At 40.5% G+C, this 26896-nt stretch overlaps 1 protein-coding gene across 2 annotated transcripts in view; it reads left to right on the top strand.

Moving 5' to 3' along the window:
- Positions 1-26896, top strand: part of slc4a11 (solute carrier family 4 member 11) — a 158762-nt gene that overhangs the window by 110936 nt on the left and 20930 nt on the right. For both annotated transcript variants that reach the window (XM_061744198.1, XM_061744199.1), the window contains 8 exons: positions 1632-1716; positions 3257-3382; positions 5816-5929; positions 13333-13465; positions 14551-14624; positions 19115-19343; positions 20357-20463; positions 26578-26743. In XM_061744198.1, the coding sequence (XP_061600182.1) occupies positions 1632-1716; positions 3257-3382; positions 5816-5929; positions 13333-13465; positions 14551-14624; positions 19115-19343; positions 20357-20463; positions 26578-26743 (1034 nt within the window). The remainder of the gene's footprint in view (positions 1-1631; positions 1717-3256; positions 3383-5815; positions 5930-13332; positions 13466-14550; positions 14625-19114; positions 19344-20356; positions 20464-26577; positions 26744-26896) is intronic.

Below are 26896 nucleotides of genomic sequence, written 5' to 3' on the forward strand. Positions count from 1 at the left end.
TAAAGACGGCGAAGACTTAATTCGCCCGGTCTCCTCCAAGCTCATGTTAAGACGTGTCAGCTGCTTGAAACGTGTGGGCTCTAATCTGACATGCTGTTAATTGGTCATTTCTGAGGCTGGTAATGAACTTTCTCGCCCGGGGCCGGCCTCACGAGAGACGCTTTAATCACAGCATTTCATGCCTTTTCTGACGGCTCTTGGAACTTGTTAGTTTTAAGGACATCACAGGTACCTGTTTGCCATTTAGAGATGGAACTACCTCACGAGGTTGGTTAAGTTATTCCCAACTGTGTGCAAAGTTGTTGTCAAAGTTACTTTATGGAATCTAATAGGACAAATTTGTTCAGCTGAACACATAAGTCTTTATGGTTTACTTTATAGTTTTGATGTCTTTAGCTTATTATAAAAAATAAAGTTGTTTAAAAAAAAAAAAAGAAATAAAAAGCTTCTTTGACAAACTGTTGAGCAACAATCTTTACTTCCGGTGGCTCAGCTTGGACATCGCCTCCATCCACACATTGAGATGGACATTACTAGGAAATGTCCCTGATTATGCACACGTCGCATCACATTTGGAGACAATAATCATAATAAAACACATAGCGTTTTCCTCTTACAGTTTGTTTATTGTTGGCTTTATCTCGAACAACAACAAATCACCATCAAATGAAAAGCTTCAAAAGCAAAACAAGTTAAGAGTCTCATCCAGAAATAAAGAACAATAGCAAAATAATGTGTTGGAGAGGGAACAGGAGGCCATAGAAAATATAAAAATTAAAAAAATTAAATAAGAAAGGAAGAAAAAACAAAATAATAACAAAAAATAAATAAATACGACACAAACAATTAATAAACAAAGATCAAGGCATAATTAAACTAGCCTCCTACAATATCCTCAACTCAAAAATGTAATTTCCAGTCACTTCTCTGATGATCCATGACCAGCCATGAATGCAGGGAGTTACATTTGTATCATTTATGATGTATCACATAAGGAACGGAATAATAATAAAAGAAATACATACAGAAGGTAAATTCAGTTCTTTAGGGGTCCTTATTTTTATATTTGTCAAGAATGTTTTTCTTCCATGTGTTTTTAAACTGTATAGAGTTTTGTTTGATTTCTTCATCAAGAACATTCCACAAAATTAACCCTCCGACTGATATGCACATGCTTTTATGACTATTACGTACACAAGGTTGTTTAAAATGTAGTTTTCCTCTTAGATGATATTTTCCTTCTTTATCTTGAAACATTTCTTCGTCCTAGACATGTAAACACCCTAACCCCATTGTAGTGTCCAGTTGAGAGCTGGGCAGCATTTTCTGACATCGAATGACCAACTCATGTGGGTGTTGTTAAATGTTTTATGTGCAAAATAAACCATGGCAACTAGAGAAAGAGACCTTGGTTATAATGCTGACAGGGTTAGGGTTAGGGAGGAAATGTATGGGACATGACGTTAATCAAACTACACTCTTTTTATCACTAAAACCAGATTATGAAACGAGAAGTCTAAAAGTAATTTATTTAAAAAAGTAGAGAATATAGTTTCAGTAACATCTCCGTCCTTGTTGACAGTGCCAGCGAGTCCTTGCAGTAACTCCAACCTTCTCCCTTCTCCCCTCAGTGTACAGATTTCTTCAAAGCCGGCCGGGGGATTTATGAAGACTTCTGCCGCAGACTCCCTTTCTACCCCTCCGACTTCACAGATGGTAGGCTGGACCTGGGCTTGTATTGAAAGTGAATCATCTTCCTTATTAAGCCTCACCAAGGTGCCATTGGCAGCTCCTCATTTATCTCTCACCCTGTGCCTCGCACACATCTGGGCTGCATCTGTGTCACATCTGCACCTTGCTAAAATGAATGCCTCCTATGTCTAACCGCTGCCTCATATTTTCTTACGTCCACTGTTTTGGTCACGTCGGCTTTTTTTGTTTTGTTTTGGGCAAGTCGTCATTTAGCTGCAGTAACCTGGTGGTTGGATTGACTCATCAAATCAGACTCTTCATCTACATCATCAAAGCACATCATTTCTAGAAAGAAGAAAAAGTCCTGAATATGTTTGGTTGCTTTTCATGTCATTAATTCAGCAGCTGATCACTTTTATACAAACCAAAAAAGACAGAGAGCAGAGTAAGAATGATAACCTTAACAATTATCATGATATTTCTTCATCAAACTGGCTTTTATTATTCTTTTAAATGTAATGTTTGATTTGTTTCAGATTGTTCCATAAACTGATACCTTTTACAGAAACACAACGTTCCATTAATTTTGTTTATTTCATTCATTAAAAGAAAAACAAAACGGTTCAATATAATTACAACAAATCTCTTTCCTTGAATGAAAGGGAACAGAAAAAAGACTAAGCTTATTTATCTGTCCCTTTTTCCTAAGAAATCAAATTTTAATTAATGTAATTGTAAAAGAATTATGCAATTTAATAAAAACCCACTTTCCAATAAATGTAATTTAAAAAAAAAAAAGAAAAAAAACTACCACAAAGTTGTAAAATAAGAAAAAAAATATGACAATGGTGCTAAAAAGAAAGAGAGAAAAAAAAGAAAACCCTACTACCTTAACAATTATCATGATATTTCTTCATCAAACTGGCTTTTATTATTCTTTTAAATGTAATGTTTGATTTGTATTCTTTGGCTTCTGTATCCAGATTGTTCCATAAACTGATACATTTTACAGAAACACAAGGTTCCATTAATTTTGTCCTGAAAGAAAAAGTCCTGAATATGTTTAGTTGCTTTTCATGTCATTAATTCAGCGGGCTGATCACTTTGATACAAACCAACAAAGACAGAGAGCAGAGTAAGAATGAGTCCAGGACTGGGGTTTTTCTTTTCTAGCTTGTCTCCGAACTCTTTGATTGAGCTGTAACAGCAGCCAGATATCCCTGACATGTGAGTTTCATCAGATAATGATATTCTCATGAAGGTCACAGGACCAGAATCATCAGTAGAGCCCAATTAAAATGTTTTATTCCAGAATGAGTTATCCATCATTCTTGTAACTGCTCTTATAAAATGATGGATTACACAAAACCGAAACGAATGACTCATATTTTTAAAGGGCCAGTCCGTACTGCAAACCAGGCTAGAAGTGTTTTAGCGCATTAAATGAATGTTCCATATTTTAGAGGTACTGAACTTCTGCTAATGTTTTTGTCGTGTTTAAATTAAAGTGCTGAGCCTCCTCCGCTTCATTATGACTCATGTGTTTGTGCTGGTTTCCCCTCAGGTGTAGTTGGCAGTAATAAAACCCTGCTGAAGTACATGACTACAGCCATCTTCCTCTACATTGCCATCCTCCTGCCCGCCATTGCTTTCGGCTCCCTCAATGATGAAAGCACCCGCGGCGAGATCGGTATGACTGTGCACTCCAACGCAGACACATGAACGCTTTTGTTAAACACCAGTTAAGGAAGTCAACTTTTTCTCCTTTTATTCAGCCTGGGAAGTTAGCTGCAAAGGAAATATTGATTAAAACATACAAAAGTAACTCTGACAAAGTATAAAACATTTTTTTTAAGAGTTACTGTATTATAATAAGATTTGGATTGCTGGTCTTAGATAGCACTTATCTACGGAAGAGTATCAGGGCCAGGCAGGAGGAAAATAAAAATAATAATAATTCAGAGGAGGAAGATTTTTTTTTTTCCATTATGCACTATAATTTCGAGAAAAAAGTTGAAATGTCGAGAAAAAAGTCAAAATGTCGAGATTAATGTTGAAGTACAATTTCGAGAAAAAAGTCAAAATGACGAAATTAATGTTGAAATACAATTTCAAGAATAAAATCGAAATTTTGTGAGTGAAGTCGAAATTTTTCCCTATTTCTCAACATTTCGACTTTTTTCTCAAAATTGTATTTCAACATTAATCTCGACATTTTGACTTTTTTCTCAAAACTGTATTTCAACATTTATTTCGACATTTCGACTTTTTTCTCGAAGTCCATAATGAAAAAAAAATCTTCCTCCTCTAAAATTGTATTTTTATTTTTCTCCTGCCCGGCCCTAATACTCTTCCGTACATATCAGCACATCATTGGTCAAGAGAAATGTTGACATTGTGGCAGTCCTTCTTACATTTACTTTGACAGCCATTATGAGAAAAAAGATTGCTTTTCCTTGTTAAATGGATTTATTTTTAATATATATCATATTCTTCAACGTAAAAGATAAAGTTTATCAGTGATGTTGCTGTTCCTTCTAACGCTTGAAAGCATTGAAAAGTTGTATTGCGTTGGCTGCAACTAAATAAAAAGACAAAAACAAATATGAAAAGTAAACGCAAGGGTCAGTGTTTTCGTTAATATGCATTTTCAGTCTTGTCCCGACACACTCCGATTGATTCGGGTTGTGTTTGACATGACCGACTGTAGATGCGAGACAATTTGAATGTTGTTTTTGAGTCTGCCCTAAAAGCTGCAATACTTTAATTTAGTCGTTTGGATCTTGAAATAAATGCTGTGTGGCTCTGAAATATCAACATTTGATCAGTTCTAGATGTCCAGCAACAACTGGGTTTGAATCAAGTGCCTTCCTGTGAACCCTGGTCTGAATTGCTCACCTATGCAACTCAATATTTGATAATGTTCTTCCCCACCTGGTTCATAATTTGATTAATGAGAACAGTGACACTGAATTTTAGAGTAAATATGCGCTAAAACAAAACTAGTCAGTTAAAGGAGGCTAACGATTTTGACAGCGTCACACTTGGCTGGTGATTGTTTTTCATCCATCACTGCACGAGTGTGTGCATCACCATCAGAATATTGATGAGAGGAGGTTTCAATTGTTAATCCTCCTCCTCCACTCACAAATGTGCTTTTGGCCTCCTCGCCCCAATGTGTTATTGTTGCTGAGTCTGATTCTCAAGAAAACGCATTAAAAGAGTTAAATATAGTTCTTTTAGCACATGATGATGAAAAATGCAGCATCCACTTCTGGAAACTTGGTGGCTCCAAAATACGTACGTTGAGAATAGATTTGACCTTGTGTCCAGTAACAGTTCAATATAATTACAACAAATCTCTTTCCTTGAATGAAAGGGAACAGAAAGAAGACTAATATTATTTTATCTGTCCCTTTTTCCTAAGAAATCAAATTTTAATTAATGTAATTATAAAAGAATTACGCAATTTATATATAAAAAAAAAAAAAAACTTTCCAATAAACGTAATTTAAAAAAAAAAAAAAAAAGACTACCACAAAGTTGTAAAATGAGGAAAAAAATATGACAATGGTGCTAAAAAGAAAGAGAGAAGAAAAAAGAAAACCCACCTACCTTAACAATTATCATGATATTTCTTCATCAAACTGGCTTTTATTATTCTTTTAAGAAAGAAACACAACATTCCATTAATTTTGTCCTGAATTTTGTCTTTTTTAAGATCTCTGTTCCTTTTGTTATACTTATTTTCTCTTTTTTCCTTTTTTTTCTGTATATTGATTGGCAAAAGTTTCTTATGAGCTTTCCACATAATTTGCAGAATTCTGTGGTCTACTAATTCAAGAAATTTCTAAAGTTTTAACTGAAGGTATAATGGATTTGAAGGATGACTATAATATATAAACTCTTTCATCTAGAAGTAGGAAAATGTAGTGAGCACTCTGACGATTATTTTAGGTGCTACTGGGGGGAACAAAATGATTATTGCCAAATAATGCCATCCACCATCTAGAAAGTGGATTAGAAAGTGAATACAGCTTCTATACAGCTTTAAAAAGGAGGTTTTTGCTTATTAATCAGGACCTTGTGTCTTGTTTCCTCTGTGTGTGTCCTCTCTTCCCAGATGTTCGGAAAACCATCATCGGCCAGAGCATCGGCGGGGTCATCTACTCGTTGTTCGCTGGCTCTCCGTTAGTCATTCCTCTCACCACCGCTCCCCTTGCCATCTTCATCAGCGGTAGGCTTTCCCTCTCTTATTCATCTCATCTCAACCACAACCCACAGATCTTTTGCAGCTTCTAACAGCCAATTTGAGTCGGAGTCTGGGCGTGTTGGCCGGGTACTAAAAAGTTCCAGCTGTGTAGAACAGCTGCTAAAAATACTTCAACACTCTCAGAGTAAAACAAGCAAAAAGGAGACCAAAAGTGTGGGATTTTTTTATACAAATGTGCCCTTAATAAGTGTTACCAGTGCAGTAAAAACAACCATATAGCTCCAAAAGCACATACTGATAAGGTAACATTTTGTTTGCTTGCTTGTGTTCTTTATTTTTGGGTCACCAGCGTTATGCAAGTTGGTTTCAGGGGCCTACAAGTCAGGAGATTCCCTCACCGCATGCAGGAGGGAGTCTAAACTACATTTAGTTCAGGGAGAGATGCAGCACACAAACATTTTGTTTTGGCCCACAGAATTTCCGGGGGGTTGAAATTTAAATGACATCGAAAGCTGGAAGCATGAGAATGTCGCAAAGAAGGGGGGGGGTCTTTGGTCAAGACCCAGCAGCCAAAGCTGTGTGGCGATCTTTAAAGTAAATCTGCTCGGTGGTTTCTCCCGGGGATAATTATTTTATGCAGCCTGTCTGTGCAGAACAGTTGCTTGTTAGTGAAGGTATTGCTCATCTGTACAGAAATCTGCTGGAGATTGCAACTAAATTGTGATGAATTTAATAAATCCATGACAAACATTATTTTTTCTGCTTTTTGTGAGAATTAAATGCCTTTTCCCTTTCTCTCTTTTTTTTACATCTGTACAGATGTGTGTGTAAAATCAATCTCTGCTAAAGCTGATACTCATTCCTAGATTTTTCACAGCACTGGTAAAACTACCGGTAGTTTCTAAAAGCATGTTGCTTATTTTTAGGAAGCGTCATCATTATTCATCATCTTTACTATCAACAAAAACCAGCCCAAGTAACAAGGGACTTCTGTGAGTCGTCTCTAATGACGGTCCGCTACTTCACACCACTCTTTCACCTCTGTGTTAAAATGTCCAACTTTAGAGGAGAAATAAACATGTTTACTGCCTGGTTCAACAAAACATTTTGGTTTCACACCCAGAACAACTCTGAAGGAGATTAATTTGTTTGCAACATGCCAAGGGAGTTCATATAAAGCATTACATTTATTTTTTGATATGATTGATTGACAGTCAGCCCAGCCAGTGGCAAGTTGTTTTCACTTCCTCATCTGTAATCGGGATGCTACCGCGCTATAGGCTAGGACCAGCCCCCGAATCTCACGCTCAGCAGGCACGCCGATTTTTCCCAGTGGCCAGCCGCGGTACTGCAACAAAAAATCCCATGGGGCCCAGAAAGCTTTTTTCCCATTTTTCCCACCGCAATAGTAAAAGAGAAGCCTCTAAAACTGTTCACAGGACACCTCCAGCTGTAATCACCGGCAATTACTAATCTTTGTATTCTATATTTTTAAGTCATGGACTTTATATCCATCAAAAATGTTTAATAACGGTCACGGCTGACGTCACAGCCGTGTCCGTGCATTCCACGGATGTATTATATTAATATATATTATATAAATTATATTATATTACTACATTAATAATATATGTAATACTATACATGTAATAATATACATGAATTAATATATTATATTAATACATATTATATTAATACTCACGTCATTGCCCCGGGGCATGATGGGAGGCCCCAGAGCATCATGGGAGGTGACTCAACTGCGCATGCTCTATGGGCCCGTTAACACGGAAGTCAACCCTGAAGTCAGAAATTTTTTCGGCACATGCGCTGGCTGAGCAAGATGCATTGAAATGAATGGGCGGCCATTTTTGGTCTTCCATCCAGTTCTATAATACATCCATGGCTAGGACAGGGGTGGCCAACCGGCGGCTCTTTGCCCAGTGTCATGCGGCTCTTGCGACTTTATTTGATAAGTGCAGTGAAAGACAGACACGTAGGAAGTGGGGCCTGCTCAACCCGTTGAGCTATACGAGGGCACGCTCGTGTTTGTTACGGAAATAACTTGGAGGGAAAAAAATCCACTCTCAAAAGCAGGGAAAAAATGCACGGCCAAACGAAAATATGAAGATAAACACAGTACGTTTTTAACAGAGTGGGAGAGTTTAATATATATATTATAAATACAATATTAATGTTTAAGCATCACGACCAGCCGTGGTATACGCTCATTATATCACAGCTGAGGGGCGTCTCCGGCCCGACGCCAAGTGATGTATTGCTTTTATAAAACGGTTACCAATAATGTAAATATGAAAGAGGAATACGCAATGATCTATTTTAAGTCGTTTTTAATTAATAAGAAATACATATTATTCCGTAAAAATAGCGCCACTGTGGGAAAAGAATAGTCCCATCTCTCCAGATGTAGCTCCGCATGTCGTTTTTTGCTCGTCTTTTTTTTCGGAGACAGGAACTCGTCAATCCATTCATCCATCGTTAGCGAACATGCCTAATTAATTGTTAACGAAAATAAAAAATAAACTTTAACACCAGCTACTTTTTGATACCTGCTGTAACCGTCAAAAAATATGTAACAGTTGGTTGTTGTCATGGATACATTGTTGCTTTCCTCACGTGGAATGATAAGCTGTGATACTGTAAGGCTTAAGAATAGAAGCCGTGGTAGATTAGATAAGATAAGATAGAATAAGATAAGATTGTCCTTTATTTCTCCCTCAATGGGGAAATTCACTTTGTGCAGCAGCAGTACACTCAACACACACATGCAGGGAAAGGGTAAAAAAAAGTAAAAAATATATAATTACAAAATATAAACAGTATACTGTATACATTGGAATGAAAAAGAATATGCTCATTATACCACAGTTAACAACCAATCAGATTGCAGGATTTCACCTTTCCGTTTTCTAATGGTATTTTTATGTCTCAGAGAGAGCAGGGAGTGAGGGATCATGGGTAGTTGATGTGTGCATGTGTACGATGTGGCTGTTTGCAGTAACACAGTAACCAGTGTGGCTCTGAGCCTCTGACTGGTTGGACACCCTGGGCTAGTTTATATCCTGCTGTGAATGTCTGACGGCAGCTCTGCTGATATTTGGGTGGGGTCGGCTGAAGGAGCTGGGAGCAAAGCTAACTTTGATTGACATGGTGGGCTTGTTTCTGTCGGCTCTAGAAAAAACAGGGCTGCGCCCCTCACGAAGAAAAATGGGTCTTCAGAAACCAGCGGGTCACGTGACCGAAGATTTGGTCCATTGTTTTATAGTCTATGAATAAAAACTAGCACTCAGAGCCACCGTTGATACCTTGACCAAGGTGACTGAGGCTACGTTCACACTGCAGGCAAAAGCGACCCGAATCCAATTTATTTTGCCCATATCTGACTTTCTTTGGCTGACTGAACAGGCATGAATTAATGACACGGAATCTGATATTTTCTTTTCTTTTTTCTTATCCCCAAATCAGACCCGGGTCACTTTCATACGGGGTACTAAATCAGATACGCATCTGATATTTTCCAATGCGACTTCAGTCTGAACTGTCAGGTCGCATCTCATCCGTCTTTGATGTCACTGTTATGTGATTGATGTCACAATTCTGCGCCGGCCAGATTTTTGGGGGGATTAAATCTGCTTCAGCGAAGCCGCTCACGCTACGCTCCACCACTCCTGGCTCCGATCCCTCATCCGCACACATCTCTGTACAGATGTTGAAGCCATCGCTCCACACATGGCCAACGCTGAAAATATCGCTCTGCACTTCCTCAGGCTTCTTGTCATCATAATTAGTTTATGAATTTGTCAGCTTCCTCTGTGCAAAAAACATCAAAAAGCAGTCGTAAAGGTTGAGTGTTGCTGCATCTTTTACATCTGTACAAGTCTCATATAAGACACTATGTGAATGACCACAAATAAAATTGGATCTCGGCAGAATGGAGCTTTAAGACCTGTAACGTAAATTAAGCCTGAGAGACTCAAGAAAGTAATTATGGATTAGAGAGGGAGAGAGAGAGAGGCCAAACAAAAAAACACAACAAATCTTAGTGTCATAAAAGCAATTTAACCTCCACACCTCCAGGGGGATCTGCCGGGGCACAGATGTCTAATCCACATACATATAAGGTTAAGACGTTAGAAATGTGCACATTTCAATCTGACTAAATGGTAATATTGTACATTAACACAGGGACCTCACGGATGTGATGCTTTCATGGCTACAGAGCTTCAAATCAAAGTTTATTTAGACGGGACAATGCATATTAATGAACACTACATTAAGCAGTGTAAATACACCATATTTTAGCAGAAATGCTAGTTTCCACCTGCAGTCCCCACAGAAAACATAAAAACAATTCAGTCAAACAAGGGAACAAACATAATACATACAGGACTGTCTCAGAAAATTTGAATATTGTGATAAAGTTCTTTATTTTCTGTAATGCAATTAAAAAAAAACAGAAATGTCATACATTCTGGATTCATTACAAATCAACTGAAATATTGCAAGCCTTTTATTATTTTAATATTGCTGATTATGGCTTACAGTTTAAGATTAAGATTCCCAGAATATTCTAATTTTTTGAGATAGGATATTTGAGTTTTCTTAAGCTGTAAGCCACGATCAGCAATATTAAAATAATAAAAGGCTTGCAATATTTCAGTTGATTTGTTATGAATCCAGAATGTATGACATTTTAGTTTCTGTAATTGCATTACAAAAAATCACAATATTCTAATTTTCTGAGACAGTCCTGTATATAGTAGCAAAATAGATTTAGCAGCATTTAAAAGCAGTATGGATTGTATCTAAAGTGACTTGAGTTTAAAGTGACTTGAGCAAAAAATTCATATTACAATAATGAAATTATACCAGCGATGGTAATATTATGGTACTGAGAGAATCCAAGTTGTGTGACATACAAAGTACGTGTTGCATTGCACATTACCCTAGTACGTACAAATTAAAACAGATGATTAACATTAAGACAAACTACACCAGTTTAAGCCTGGTTGTGATGACAGTGTTGTTCCTCCAGGATTTAAGATGTTTGGTGAAAGAGGTCAGAGTGGGAAGTTCACGTGTCGTGCTTGGTGTTGCATTCCAGGTGTGAGAGATACGAACCGAAAAAGTAGCTTGACTAAAAGCACTTTTCTTTTTCTTCCTGTCCTCACATCCAGACAAATTCTTAAGTGTGTCTGCACATGTGACCTGACGTGCTCGGATCACGTTTCATTATCGCAGGAATCTGCTTGTTCATGCACGTGTTTTAAGACTCTGTGCGCTCAACCCCTAGAAAGCTCCACCAATGCATGCTGCATCTAAGGGTCAGTGAAAAGCTGGGCCATCTGAGCTTTTACATATTCATGTGGTGTTTCCCTCCGCAGACACTTTATAATGGGAAACATTTTTCTGAACGGACGGAAATACTCACCGGGCCTTATAAGGGCTATTTTTGCTTTTTCGGGTTCTAAAAATGGTAATTTTGTTGACTGAACAAATGTAAATGCATGTTTTTAAAAAACGTGCTGCGAGTTAATGAGCTTGTTCTGCTGCTGGGAACAGAGCTCGTCCTACTGGGCATGTGATGGCTGGGCGTCCAGGTGGTTCATGAAGATGGTATCAGGTAATAGTGCAGTCTTCACACGGTGAATGTAATGTTATTCTAAGAACAAGTGGAAAAAGACTGAATAATTCTGGCTTGTTGATAAAGGCTGCCAGGAGAAGGGCTCCTCTTTCTAAAAAGAATATGGCAGCGTAGCTCAGGTCTGCAAGGTTGCTGCTGAACAAACCACAAGACCTGTACGACGATGTCCCATGGATGGACGAGACCAAATCTGAGATGTTTGTTCATCATTACTGGTTTTGATCAGCCAAATACGGCATATGAGCACAAACAGACCAGCCGGGAAGTGCGGTGATAAGGTGGTGAATGGGGCTAGAAGCAACAAATAACGTGGTAAAGACAGGAGAGCCAAAATCTTTCAAGAATGTTGTAATGGATTTATACAGAACACGAATTGCTGCTGAAGCTGGTTCTAAACAATACTGAGTCATGACTCACCCGCTTTGTCCACGATTTCATGTCTTAATAATAAACAATCGTAATAATAATGATTAAGCAGGTTGTCATGTTGTTTTTCAGCCGTAGTTGTACTTGTTTTGAAGAAATAGTAAGGACCAAATTTTTGTCCTGAAATGTACAGTACAGCCTCAGAATTGAAAGAGGGTGTACTTACTTTTTCACGACTACATATTTTGATTAAGTTAGAAACAAAGAGTTTGTTGAATTTCTAAGGCACAGCTGGGTTATTTGTCTTTTTGCGGGATTGAATCATTAGGGCCTTCGCACTTACAGTGCGAAGGCCCTAATGTAGGATCTGTAGGAGAGGAGGAGGAGTTTTTATTTTTCTTCTGATGAAATAAGGGCCTTTTTTCCCCCTAAACGTGCCCCAAAAGTCACCAAATTTTGCACGCAAGCCAGGCCTGGTGAAAAATGTGATATTTAATGGTTTGCATTAATGGGCGTGGCCTAATGGCCCAACAGCGCCCCCTAGAAAACTTTGTGCCTCAAGCCCCACAATACGGTTTGACGTACATGAACGAAAATCGGTACACACCTGTATCATGGCGCAACTTAAAGAAAAGTCTCTTGGCGCCATGGCCGAAACCAAACAGGAAGTCGGCCATTCTGAATTAATTGTGTAATTTTGCCGCAATTTATGCCATTTCTTCAGCCGCTTCAGAGCCCGAACCGTAACGTGCACCCAGGTGTGTTATACATCAAAATGTTCGTCTCCATCCTGCGACGACGCGCATTACTTTTCTCAGTCAAAAGCGTTACCGTGGTGACGATAGATGCCAAAAAGCACCCCCCCCCCCCTTCATCTCATTGGTCCATATTTGATAGATCCTATTTTCTGCCATAACTTTTGAATGGTTTGACATAAAGACTTGTGGGTGGTGTCATCGGACTCTGTATTGAGTCCTTGAACAAAATTGGTGCAAATTAGCCCTGCCCCTTCTTCTGATTGGTAGATATTTGATAGTTCCTACTTTCTGCCATAACCTTTGAATGGTTTGATATATAGAGTCTTGGGTGGTTCATCCGCTAAATGTCCAGGCCTGAAGAATCTACATCAAGTCATACAAGCTTCCACTGCAGCCTGAACGTGCACAAGGGTGGAGGGCCCGTTCATCACTGCTTGTAGCTTTAATTTCAACTTGGTTCTGTATCCTGAAATCCTTCTGATGGAAAACATGGGCACTCACGGGCCGTCACATTACAACCAAACTCAATATGCAACACACAATTAAATGTGTCATGAGTTTACAAGGCTATTTATGTTGAACATGTGCTTGTGCTTGTGTTTGTGTGTTTTTTATTTGCATATACGTAACCGGGATCGTAGTGATCCGAGGAATCTGTGATGACTACAACCTGGACTTCCCAGCTTTCTATGCCTGCATTGGTTTGTGGAACTGCCTCTTCCTCATCCTGGGGGGCATTTTCAACGTCAGCCTGCTGATGAAGCTTTTCAAAAGGTATTACACACACGCACGTTAAAATTGATCACACTTTATTCCATCAGTTTATGCACTGTTTTACCCGTTACCGTGCTTCCTTCTCTGTGAGGTAGGCAAATGTTTTCAATCGAGTTCAGTCCCAACCTTGCCTGTTGGAAAATCATTGCCACTCAGAGAGAGTTGAGAACAAAAACCAAAGTCAATTCTGTTTGATAAGCTTTTAAACTCATGCAGAGATGTGACTCTTGTCCATTGACTTTCCTTTCTTCAGTCATTTCAGTCAACCTAATGACAAGCCAAACACTGTCGTTACTGGAAGGTAGAAAGCAGTTCATGGCGCCGAGCGAGCTCAACTTAAATTACAGATGGTCACATTTCAAAACTGATTGACGTGTTGCTGCGTTTTTTAGATAATCTGCTCTCGCCATTCAGAAGTAGGTGATGCCGTTTATTAGCTGAGTAATAATGGAGAGACCTGTTCATGATTGTTTTAAAACAAGAGTGCAAAGTATTTGAGCTTTTACCTACGGAAGAGTATTAGGGCCAGGCAGGAGAAAAATAAAAATAGTATTTTAGAGGAGGAAGATTTTTTTTTCATTTTGCATTTCGAGAAAAAAGTCGAAATGTCGAGAAAAAAGTTGAAATGTCGAGATTAATGTTGAAATACAATTTCAAGAATAAAGTCAAAATTTCGTGCACAAAGTTAAAATGTTGAGGAAAAAAAGGCGAAATTTCGACTTTACTCTTGAAATTGTATTTCAACATTAATCTCGACATTTCAACTTTTTTCTCGACATTTTGACTTTTTTCTCAAAGTGCACAATAGAAAAAAATCTTCTCAAATATTTTTTCTCCTGCATGCCCCTAATACTCTTTCAGATGTAAAATTATATTTTTCTTTTTTGATAAATTAAATGTGACAGTTTTGCTTCTTTCTTTAGTTCCTTAACTTTATTCTTCTGTTTGTGCTAAATATTAATCGTCTTTCAACAAAGTAAAACACACCTCTGTAACACTGAGACTTCCTCTACTCTTTTTGTTCATTTTTCAGTCCATGTTTCTGCCTCACATCCTTCCTGTTGTCACCTCTGCTCTGCTTCTAGGTCGACTGAGGAAGTCATTGCCCTGTTCATATCCATTGCATTTGTGGTCGATGCTGTGAAAGGCACAGTCAAAAGTGAGTGAAAGACACAACTAGGAGGTGTTTCTTCTGTTTTTTTTTGGGGGGGGGTTGGGTTATTTTCTTTCTCTCAAGTCAATCACTGTCTCTAGGATGTTTGCACCGCTGTAGTCTGCCTTTACTGTGGCTTCTTGCTGCCATGTTTTCACAGTGAGAATGAAAGCTCGTCTAATCAGACCCAGCGCTCACACAAAACACCTCGGAAGTCAAATCAATTACAGGCAAAGGTCTATAAGGGGACTTGCCGATTGTCCTGACATGCTTTTTACCCCTCCCTACATGAAAATCTTTCATCATTTCATGTATCTGTAATTACCGAAGCACCAGAATGCGACAGAAATGTCCCTCTCTCCTGCTCACAACCACGTACTTGACAGCTGTTGTGCTGCTCCTTGAACACAGGACAGATTTGGAGCACGCTTATTTTTATGAGCATTACTGGAATGCTGCTTGTGTGTGTGTGTGTGTGTGTGTGTGTGTGTGTGTGTGTGTGTGTGTGTGTGTGTGTGTGTGTGTGTGTGTGTGTGTGTGTGTGTGTGTGTGTGTGTGTGTGTGTGTGTGTGTGTGTGTGTGTGTGTGTGTGTGTGTGTGTGTGTGCGTGTGTGTGCGCGTGTGCGTGTGCGTGTGTGTTTTGGGCACTAGTTATTAACATTTCATGGGAAAGCCCTGTTTAATTTCAGTTTATATTGGAGAGTAGCTGATGTGCTTGGCTCAGCATCCTCCATACCTGCTCCCGCCAAACATCTCCCACCCTTCCTTCTCCCAAACGGACAATACGAAGAGAAAACACTACAGCGTACAATAACATTGATTTTAACTGATATGCAGTACTGTGTTATATCGCTCGAACAAATTCAGGGATGTTGTGGGGTCATAGTTAGGAGTATGATTAGCTAATTATACCAGAGAAATGGTCGTGACTCTCAGTTTCACATGAAACAGACACAACTGTACTGGGTGAGGAGCTGTCGAGCTCCTCCACCACATTTCAAAGCAGACAAAGAACTCAAGATGTGCCGTTCAAACTCTTTTGAAGAAGCGGGCAACGTTGAGAACAGTACATGCAGTGGTCAGCCAAGGAAACATCAAGAACTAGCACAGGACCCAGTTACATCCATCTACTGTCCACAGTCTGAGAAGAAAGAAGTCTTCATGGGAGAATTGTACTAAAAAAGGCCCCCGACATGGAAGGTATTCAGCTATGGACGAAAACATGCAGTTCAGTTCAATTTGCTTTATTTGTCTAGTGTCAATAAATCCTAAAAGTGATCTCAGGGCTCCGTACACAGAATGCAAACCAGTTCAATGCAGTCCAGTGTATCCAGTCCAAGTATATTCCAGCCCAGTCTAACTCACTGCAATTTAGTTATAATCCAATTCATTCCACTTTTCTCTGGAATCGGATGGATTGCATTATATCTTCAATCAGTACATTCTGCTGTCCTGAGTAACCACAATGCAACAGGGGAGTAGAAAAATCCCTAATTAAGAGAGAAACCTCCATCAGAAGCAGACTCTCAAACGGCTGACATCACTGCGACCGCATGGGCGTCTGAACTGGGGAGCAGAAAAATGGGCCGATGACTCAAAATTTGAACTATTTGGCTGCTGCAGATGGCTGTTTGGGCTTGGGAGCGGTACAAAAATGAGTGTCAACAGGTAAATGTCAAGCATGGGGGAAGTTCCTTGCAAGTATATCAATTTAGTGAGGAGTAATAATGCCGCAAATGCTGATAAATGCAGGCAGATACTAATTCAATCATGGAATACCACCAGGGTAGTTTATTGGCCCAAAATGTTTCCTGCAGCAGCAGGACGAACCCAACCATATACCCCATGACGCTGGGAGCAGAATTCAGAGCATAAGGGGAATAAGGACTCCTGGAATTAATGGCAAGGCGGGTCAGAGCCCTCAATTCAAAACTATTGAGGCTGTTGGGGATTACATAAAGAAACCGTAAGGGTTTCAGCCAATCCATAATGCCGTGGACAGTTCTCCAAGAGAACCACCAGCTACAACCACCCGCTACAACCACCAGCGACAACCATCCGCTACAACCACCAGCTACAACCACCAGCTACAACCATCCGCTACAACCATCCGCTACAACCACCAGCTGCAACCACCAGCTACAACCACCCGCTACAACCATCCGCTACAACCACCAGCTACAACCATCCGCTACAACCATCCGCTACAACCACCAGCTGCAACCACCAGCTACAACCACCCGCTACAACCACCAGCTACAACCAACCGCTACAACCACCAGCTACAACCATCCGCTACAACCACCAGCTACAACCATCCGCTACAACCACCAGCTGCAACCACCAGCTACAACCACCCGCTACAAACCCCCGCTACAAACCCCCGCTACAAACCCCCGCTACGACCACCCGCTACGACCACCCGCTACGACCACCAGCTAAGACCACCCGCTACAACCACCCACTAAAACCATCTGCTACAACCACCAGCTAAGACCACCCGCTACAACCACCCACTACACCCATCCGCTACGAACACCAGCTAGATCCATCCACTACAACCTTCAGCTACAACTATCCGCTACAACCTTCAGCTACAACCATCTGCTACAACCCCCCGCTACAACCCCCCGCTACGACCACCCGCTACAACCACCCACTAAAACCATCCGCTACAACCATCCGCTACAACTATCCGCTACAACCATCCGCTACAACCATCTGCTACAACCACCCGCTACAACCACAACCACCCGCTACGACCACCCGCTACAAGCAACCGCTACAACTCCCCGCTACAACCATCCACTACAACAACTAGTGTTACCATTAAAAATAATGAAATATGGGCCATTACTAATTAGTTAAAGAATGATCTCAACCCGGCCCATTTTTCTGAGAGAGACTCTTCTTTTGAAGTGAAGGATTTGACCTGGTGATGCAACCATCACAGATGTGTTCTGTTTAATATTTCTCTCTGTCTGGAGAATCACTGGGAAGACTTGAAGCTGTGGAGGGGGTGATAACGTCAAGTGACAATCCTTTTCCCCGTAGACACCAGTCCTTTTGTCATTAGAAAGAATGCAGACATTTAACAATGGCAGCTTTCTCTTTTGGCCTGGTTGCATTCTTTCTGCACACGTAGCCTCCAAACACCAACAGATTGATCGAGGGCCATCAAATCCTACACTGGTTCTGGTTTGTATGGGTTTTATTTTCAATCAACATACCCACCACAGCACGACAATCCCGCTGTATGAAGCATTGATGCGATACAAAAACCTTCTTGAAATAGGTGTTGAGGCTTTTTCTTCTGAAAACATGCAGTCAGTGTCATCTTTGACAATGAATCCACAATATATTATTTAAAAAAATATGTGTTTTCTCTATACTTTATTTGGGAAGGGCTGATTTCCTGATAGGACGGTCAGATGAATGTCTATTTGGGATTTTGATAACTGCCGCCAAAAAAGCGCTCACGAGACATTGATTGCTCCCACAATATAGGAGTGGATAAACTTAGTTAAAGATTGATATATGATGGAAAAGATTACATTTTGCCTCCGTCTCCAGAAAGATTTGTTTGTAAAATTGTGGACAAAATGGGTTTTATATGTGAAGCCTTTGCGCCCAGAATTTTTGGACGTATTGAATAGATACAACTTTTGTTTTTCTCCTCCTTCTCCCTCACATTCTTGAATGATCTGAAGACAGACACTAATACTATCATATGATTATCCTTATTATCTTATTCTCCATCCAACTGAGAATCATGTAATTTTTCTTCTGTATGGAGGTTTTAGGTTTATAGTCTGTCTCTCCCAGATTGTATAGAGTTATTTGTAGTTTTTGTTTTCTTTCTTTTTCCTTTTCTTATTTCTTAATATGTTTGCTTAAAATGAAAAAACTGGATGGCGGATAAGAATATTACTGCTTGTACTTTGTGATGTATACTGCCATACCTAAATAAAGAATAAAATAAAATATAGGACTGTCTCAGAAAATTTGAATATTGTGATTTTCTGTAATGCAATTCCAAAAACAAAAATGTCATACATTCTGGATTCATTACAAATCAACTGAAATATTGCAAGCCTTTTATTATTTTAATATTGCTGATCATGGCTTACAGCTTGAGAAAACTAAAATATCCTATCTCAAAAAATTAAAAAATATTCTGGGAATCTTAATCTTATATTGTAAGCCATAATCAGCAATTTTAAAACAATAAAAGGCTTGCAATATTTCAGTTGATTTGTAATGAATCCAGAATGTATGACATTTTTGTTTTTTTTAATTGCATTACAGAAAATAAAGAACTTTATCACAATATTCAAATTTTCTGAGACAGTCCTGTATGTGTTTGTGAAAGCATTCTTTCAGTGAATTGTTAATAGTTTTGTACACTTGATTTCAACAACTTTTTGTCAATAAAAGCATATTTTCTTCAGACTTGAACATGAATTCCCATTTCAATCGTGTGGATGTGATTTCAGTCTTTCAAAGGTACTACCACGCACCAACGCTGGCTAACCAGAGCATGGATGACTTTCGCCAGGGCGGAGAGCTGCTGGGGGGAAACCGGAGTGAGGCGGTGACCAAGTTCGCCCTCAACGCCTTCCCTGAATCTCTCATCCAGTGCACTCGAGAGAGCCCCGTCCTCTGCCTCCTCCTGATGCTTGGGACGTTATGGATGGGCTATACCCTGTACCAATTCAAACGGAGGTATGTGAAGCACTGCACTGCGGCAGCACTTAAAAGATAAATCACTTGAGAAGTTTAAACGCCGTTTGGACGGGAGGATAAATAGTGCTGCGTAAGGCCTTGACTCCAAAGATTTTCAGGAGGGACGGAGCTTATAGCAACTTTCCAGAAAGGCCTGTACAAAGCTCACTTTTGTGTGAAAGCTTCTTTTCCAGCCTGTGATTCTGTAAGCTTATACAGGACTGTCTCAGAAAATTTGAATATTGTGATTTTCTGTAATGCAATTACAAAAACCAAAAATTTCATACATTCTGGATTCATTACAAATCAACTGAAATATTGCAAGCCTTTTATTATTTTAATATTGCTGTTCATGGCTTACAGCTTAAGAAAACTCAAATATCCTATCTCAAAAAATTAGAATATTCTGGGAATCTTAATCTTAAACTGTAAACCATAATCAGAAATACAGGACTGTCTCAGAAAATTTGAATATTGTGATCAAGTGCTTTATTTTCTGTAATGCAATTAAAAAAACAGAAATGTCATACATTCTTGATTCATTACAAATCAACTGAAATATTGCAAGCTTTTTATTATTATTTTTTTTATTATGGCTTACAGTTTAAGATTAAGATTCCCAGAATATTCTAATTTTTTGAGATAGGATATTTGAGTTTTCTTAAGATGTAAGCCATAATCAGCAATATTAAAATAATAAAAGGCTTGCAATATTTCAGTTGATTTGTAATGAATCCAGAATGTATGACATTTTTGCATTACAGAAAATAAAGAACTTTATCACAATATTCAAATTTTCTGAGACAGTCCTGTATTCTACTTCTGATTGCTCTCAGTAATCAAATCAGCGTCAAAGCTGGATTCAATTGTGTAAGCAACAAGCAGAGTACGGTACTTTAGGAGTGTCAGGATTGCAGCCATTGTCCTTGTCTTGTCCACAGTAATTGTATTCCTCTAACATTTGTCTCTCTGCTCACTCCACTGTCCCCTCTGTCTCTCTGTCCGTCTCTCAGTCCGTTCCTCCATGCCAGTGTCAGAGAGGTGCTGTCGGACTGCGCCCTGCCCATCTCAGTGCTCATGTTCTCCGTCGTCGGCTCCTACCTTTTCAGTGACATTGAGCGTTAGTATCATTTGTTACCTCACTGCGTATTTGACAGTAGGCAATGCATGTGATTATTTAATGCCAAATGAAACTATACAGTCCGACTATTGTACTGTACTAGAGTCGACAGCCCCATTTCCATAAAAGACGACTTACCTTCAAAATGATAACAAAAGCAGAAGGAAATGAGCTGCACATTTATTTTAGTGACAATAATTAACCCTTGTGCTGTCTTCGGCTCAAGGAAGGAGGAAGAAAAGAAGGGAGGAAAGAAGGAAGGAAGGAAGAATGAAAAGAAGGAAAGAAAGAAGGAAGTAAGGAAGAATGAAAAGAAGGAAAGAAAGAAGGAAGTAAGGAAGAATGAAAAGAAGGAAGGAAGGAAGGAAGGAAGGAAGGAAGGAAGGAAGGAAGGAAGGAAGGAAGGAAGGAAGGAAGGAAGGAAGGAAGGAAGGAAGGAAGGAAGGAAGGAAGGAAGGAAGGAAGGAAGGAAGGAAGGAAGGAAGGAAGGAAGGAAGGAAGGAAGGAAGGAAGGAAGGAAGGAAGGAAGGAAGGAAGGAAGGAAGGAAGGAAGGAAGGAAGGAAGGAAGGAAGGAAGGAAGGAAGGAAGGAAGGAAGGAAGGAAGGAAGGAAGGAAGGAAGGAAGGAAGGAAGGAGAGAGCAGGAGGAAAGAAGGATAGGAGAATTAGGTAATTTGACCCAAAGACAAGGGTTAAAGCAGAACAGAAAGTTGGAGTATTAAAAAAAAATTGCAGATTTTAAATTTGATGCCAGCTCCATGTTTAAAAAAAAAAAAAAAAAAAGGGAGAAAAATAAGGACAGTGGCCACTTACCACTCCGTTGCATCACTTCTTAGTCTAGTGTTGTGTAAGCCTTTGGGACATGTGGAGATCAGTTTCTTTAGTATTGTAAGATAAATATTTTCCTATCATTAGATATAGGATGTTAGCTACTCTCTATCTTTTCTGAAATGCCACCTTTTCTGTTTATATTACAACAGTATCATTTCCCTATGGGGAGTAATACGTTCTTATTCAGGTCATCCTGGAGGGTAGCTTATATTCCCTAAAAACTGGCGTTTTGGAGGAGTTTATTCTGTTTTTGTTCGGTGACCTCTGAAATATGCAGGTCACTCCTGCCATCTGCACTCATGCACTCTTACATAACCATGGATGCTGTTTTTACCAGCATGGTATTAACCATTAATATGTGTGCAGACAAAAAAAAAACCCATGGATGCTGGTTTTTTTAACTTGAGGATTTGAACGGGCCAGGAGGTCTTTCCCTTTTAGCAAGGAGGACACGGCCTCCATGGTCTCCTAAATGATTTCAAATATTGATTGGCCAAACCACAGGACACTTTTCCACTTTGCCTCAGTCCTTTTTCACTGAATTCACATCCAGAGGAAATGTTGAACGCGTTCCCCCACTAGTCCAAGTTCTCTCTCCATCAGACAATCCAGTTTTTAGAGATGTTTCATGCCTGCACCGGTTTGGGCTGTGAACTCCAGCGTTCTTCAAAGCCTCATCCGACTGCAAGCAGCTGGTCATCAGAGATGAATCTCCCAGCAGTGGTGTGGGGGGCGCAGGGGCCCCAACCCGTCCGGGAGCCCCGACCCGTCTGGGAGCCCTGATCCGTCTGGGAGCCCCACGTTGACGGGGCTCGCAGACCGGCCAGCTCATAATGGACATGTCAGCAGCACGTCGGATGGCACTTTGAAGAGGGCTGGCGTTGTGCAGACAAAGCTGTCGCAGGTGTGAAACATCTCTTTTGAAATTTGACTGTGGGATGAAAAGAAGACTTTAAATATTGTGAAATAGAAGACAGACTGAACAGACTCACATTTATTTTACTAAGCATTTACATAGTACACTACGGTATGTCACAGCTTTTTTGGAAGTGGGGTTGTAAGAGCCTGCAGGTAGAGCTGCTGCAGGTAGAGCTGCTGCAGGTAGAGCTGCAGGTAGAGCTGCTGCAGGTAGAGCTGCTGCAGGTAGAGCTGCTCCAGGTAGGGCTGCTGCAGGTAGAGCTGCTGCAGGTAGGGCTGCTGCAGGTAGAGCTGCTGCAGGTAGAGCTGCAGGTAGAGCTGCTGCAGGTAGAGCTGCTGCAGGTAGAGCTGCAGGTAGAGCTGCTGCAGGTAGAGCTGCAGGTAGAGCTGCTGCAGGTAGAGCTGCTGCAGGTAGAGCTGCTCCAGGTAGGGCTGCTGCAGGTAGAGCTGCTGCAGGTAGAGCTGCTGCAGGTAGGGCTGCTGCAGGTAGAGCTGCTGCAGGTAGGGCTGCTGCAGGTAGAGCTGCTGCAGGTAGAGCTGCTGCAGGTAGGGCTGCTGCAGGTAGAGCTGCTGCAGGTAGAGCTGCTGCAGGTAGGGCTGCTGCAGGTAGGGCTGCTGCAGGTAGAGCTGCTGCAGGTAGGGCTGCTGCAGGTAGAGCTGCTGCAGGTAGAGCTGCTGCAGGTAGAGCTGCTGCAGGTAGAGCTGCTGCAGGTAGGGCTGCTGCAGGTAGGGCTGCTGCAGGTAGAGCTGCTGCAGGTAGGGCTGCTGCAGGTAGGGCTGCTGCAGGTAGGGCTGCTGCAGGTAGACCTGCTGCAGGTAGAGCTGCAGGTAGAGCTGCAGCAGGTAGAGGTGTGAGTCTAGCAGGGATCCCATGCAGGAGCAGGTCCAGCCAGGTTGTTGATGCTGTGCTTCTCCTGCTCCTCTGGTACCACTGCCTGCATGTTTATGATGCTCCTCTGCTCCAAGATGCCGGACTCAAATGAACTGATCACAGCCTGTCACCGAATGTGCACAAGCTGCTCATGAGCCATTGATCTGAGCCGTATGTTGGAGCAGGAGGAGACTGAGCTGTACAGGACAGACCATTTTGTCATTTTGATGTTTGACTGTATCGATAGAGATTTTACAGTAACTTTGAGGTACCTTTTAAATAAAACGCATCAATAAAACAATTCAACATAACAGACATATAAATGATTATACAAACGATCAAATAAAGCTATTCTCTGTTAAAGTGACGGGACCTTGTAGTGACCCAGTCCCAGATCTTCTGAACAGAGAAGCGTGATATCTCACCACCTGATTTGCTATTTCAAATTTCCTTTCTGTATTCTTCAACATTCAAGCATATGGGCCGCGTTCAGACTGCAGGCAAATCTGATATATATCTGATTCCTTCTCATATCCGATTTTCAGGGCTGACTGTCCACACTGTTTTTAGCAAGTGTCCATATCGGATCTGGCTCTGTTCAGACTGGGCCACATCATTGACTGATCTGACGGGTTGCCGTAGCAACGACGTCGGAGCGGAGGCGTCACCCAGCGCGTGTATTGTGTGACGTCATGTATTTTTTTATATATATAAAAAAATCCCAAAATATCTGTACAGTTTCTGATTGGGTCGGCGCTGCGCATCATTTTTAGACACAACAATGGACGCATACCGCAAAAGTTGTGTCTCGGCGGAGGGACCCGACGTCCCAGCAAAATGAGAAACAGAGAAAAGTGTTCAGAACAAAACCATCAGCAAACTAACAAACCAACCAACAAAGCTCAGAGTTAACAAAACCAACCAGCAATTAATAACTGGCAGCCCCGCTCCATAACCTCTCCTCCTAGGAGGAGAGGGGCTGACGAGCTGCAGGTTCAGGCTCACAGCGCGACTGAAGGCTGATTTATGGTTCCGCGTTACACCAACGCAGACCTACGGCGTAGGGTACGCGGCGACCCGCACCGTACGTGGAAATGCGGTCTTTTTTTCTGCTATTAAAACATGTTGTAATGTGAATTTGCAACACTTAAACTACAAATAATAGTTTTTGACGTGACATCAGAGATTGTACATGCTCTCTGTGAAAGGTGTAGCTCCACAACTGGAAATGGGCGGGTGGTTTGGAGCGTCTGGGACAGTCATATCCGATCTGAGTGTTTGGAGCTGTTCAGACTGACACGCATCTATCCAAATGCGATAATGATCGGATATGAAACTACCTCCCGGAGGTGGTTTCCATCTGGTTTGCAAAAATCGGATATCATGTAGGGATGTTAATAATTAATCGATTTTCGATTAATTGCCGTTATGAAATTACCCGATTAAAATTAAAAATGTATTTATTTTTTTCGTTTAATTTCACCAGCTGGTATTACGCCCGGACCACATTTAATGCGACACACCGCGGTGCGTCGCGCACATAAAGTTAGAAGAAAGAGACGGCGGATATGTTTGGTTTTAGTAACATGCTCAGGCAATGAGTCTGCAATGGCCCAGACGAGAGACACATGTAGCTCAGTGCTTAACTTTTATTTTTAATCCACTCTATATTCTTCTGGTTGTTCTCCGATATGCTCCCCTAAAGCCTGAATTATGGTTCCGCCTTAAATCGACGCAGAGCCGCCGCCGTAGCCTACAGCGGCGGCTCTGCGTTGTTGTAACGCGGAACCATAAATCAGCCTTCACCCGGTACATACATAGGTTTCTCTAAACATCTGTCCCCGCTAAAGAAAATGTGCTCCAATACAGCAGGTCTCATCATTTTATTTTGAACACTGCCAAAACTCTAACTTAAAACGTAACTAGAACTTAAAATTTGCTTGACACAAATGACACTATTATGGCTGCTGCTACTACTAATAGCCTTGAAGTGCACTTTATATTATATTCCTTATGGTACAAAAATGTCTTTTTGTTACTTTTGTATCAAATAAATATTTGATTAAGGAATACATTAAAATGTCCTTTGTATTTTATATAAGCAAAAAATATTATGTTTGTATCTCAGATGGGGGAAAAACGCCGCTTATCAACTAATCGATGATCGATCGATAAGGTTATCAACTATCAATTAATGAAATAATCGATAATTTGCATCCCTAATATCATGCGGTTTGGGACTGTTCAGACTTCAAAAGAGTCATCCAGTTTCAATCTGGATGGGCTAAAAATCGGATATTTGCCTGCAGTCTGAACGCGGCCATGAAGCTTCTGACCTTAGACAACCAGGTTTTTACATTTGCCGTGTATTTTTATAATTCCCATTGGCCTTCTTTACCGTGTCTAGGTTTTTGAGTTTTAGCCCCAGACTATGTTGCTATGCAATACAGGGCCGATACGCCAGCACTCGGAATATAACATACATATCCACAGTGCGTGCACACACTCACACACTTACACTGTATACACACACAGATTACACATGCATACATAGGAACATGCTAAACCAGGGGTCGGCAACTCAAAATGTTGAAAGAGCCATATTGGACCAAAAACACAAAAAACAAATATGTGTGGAACCACAAAAAATGAAAAGTCTTGTATAAGTCTTAGAATGAAGGCAAATGGCGAAATGTTGAGAAAAAAGGTCGAAATGTCAAGAAAAAAGTCAAAATGTCGAGGAAATAGTCAAAATTGCGAGAAAAAATTCGAAATGTCGAGAAAAAAGTCGAAATGTCGAGAATAATGTTGAAGTACAATCTCGAGAAAAAAGTCGAAATGTTGAGAAAAAAGTCAAAATGTCGAGGAAATAGTCAAAATCTCGGGAAAAAAGTCGAAATGTTGAGAAAAAAGTCGAAATGACGAGATTAAAAAGGAAAGGAAAAAAGAAGAAAAAAGAGAAAAAGGAAAAAAAGAAAAAAAGGGAAAAAAAGAAGAAGAAAAAAAGAGAAAAAAAGGAAAAAAAAGGTCAAACATTTTTGAAAAAGCTCCAGGGAGCCACTAGGGCGGCGCTAAAGAGCCGCATGCGGCTCTAGAGCCGCGGGTTGCCGACCCCTGTGCTAAACACAACAGAAGGAGTATACAAGGGGTTGAATTCAGTCTGCAGCAGATGGGTCTGTTGTCTTGTTGGAGGACGTCCCGATGGCCCCTGTGTCTAATGGATAATCCTCTCTTTAATATCATTCTTACTGCTTAAAATAGTTTAAAATAATGTACAACATTGAAAGAAGTACACGTTTGTTCAAGGCTTTTCCATATGTCTGATTTGAGAAGTAGTTACTTTCCACATAAAAGTGTAAAAAGAAAGAAGCTTCAAAATGCATGGTAGCAGATGTTTATGAAAGGGTTCTGCTCAGTTTGCTCCGGCCGTACATTTAAATGATGCACTGTGGGGTTTGTAGCATAGAATATAACTTGCACTTGTTTTTGGAGCAGTTCCAGTGTTTAAAGTTCATGACCGGCCCATCTTCAAGGTGGCTCCGTTCGAGCGGCTGTCAGCCATGAACGTGGTCAGCGCCATGGGCCTGGGCTTCCTCCTGGCTCTGCTCATCTTCATCGACCAGAACATCGTCGTCTCGCTGACCAACGCACCGGAAAACAGGTAGCTCTTCACACGTCGGGCTCTTCACAAACATTTACTCTTGTTTTCTGTCGTCTCATTGATTTTTATGCCAAGTTGCAAAAGCATTTATGCTGAAAAACTGGATGATGTGAGCGAGATCCGAGAGTATCTGAATGTGGAAACTCTTTTCTG

This window comes from Cololabis saira, chromosome 16 (genome assembly GCF_033807715.1).
Source record: "Cololabis saira isolate AMF1-May2022 chromosome 16, fColSai1.1, whole genome shotgun sequence".
Lineage (NCBI taxonomy): Eukaryota > Metazoa > Chordata > Actinopteri > Beloniformes > Belonidae > Cololabis > Cololabis saira.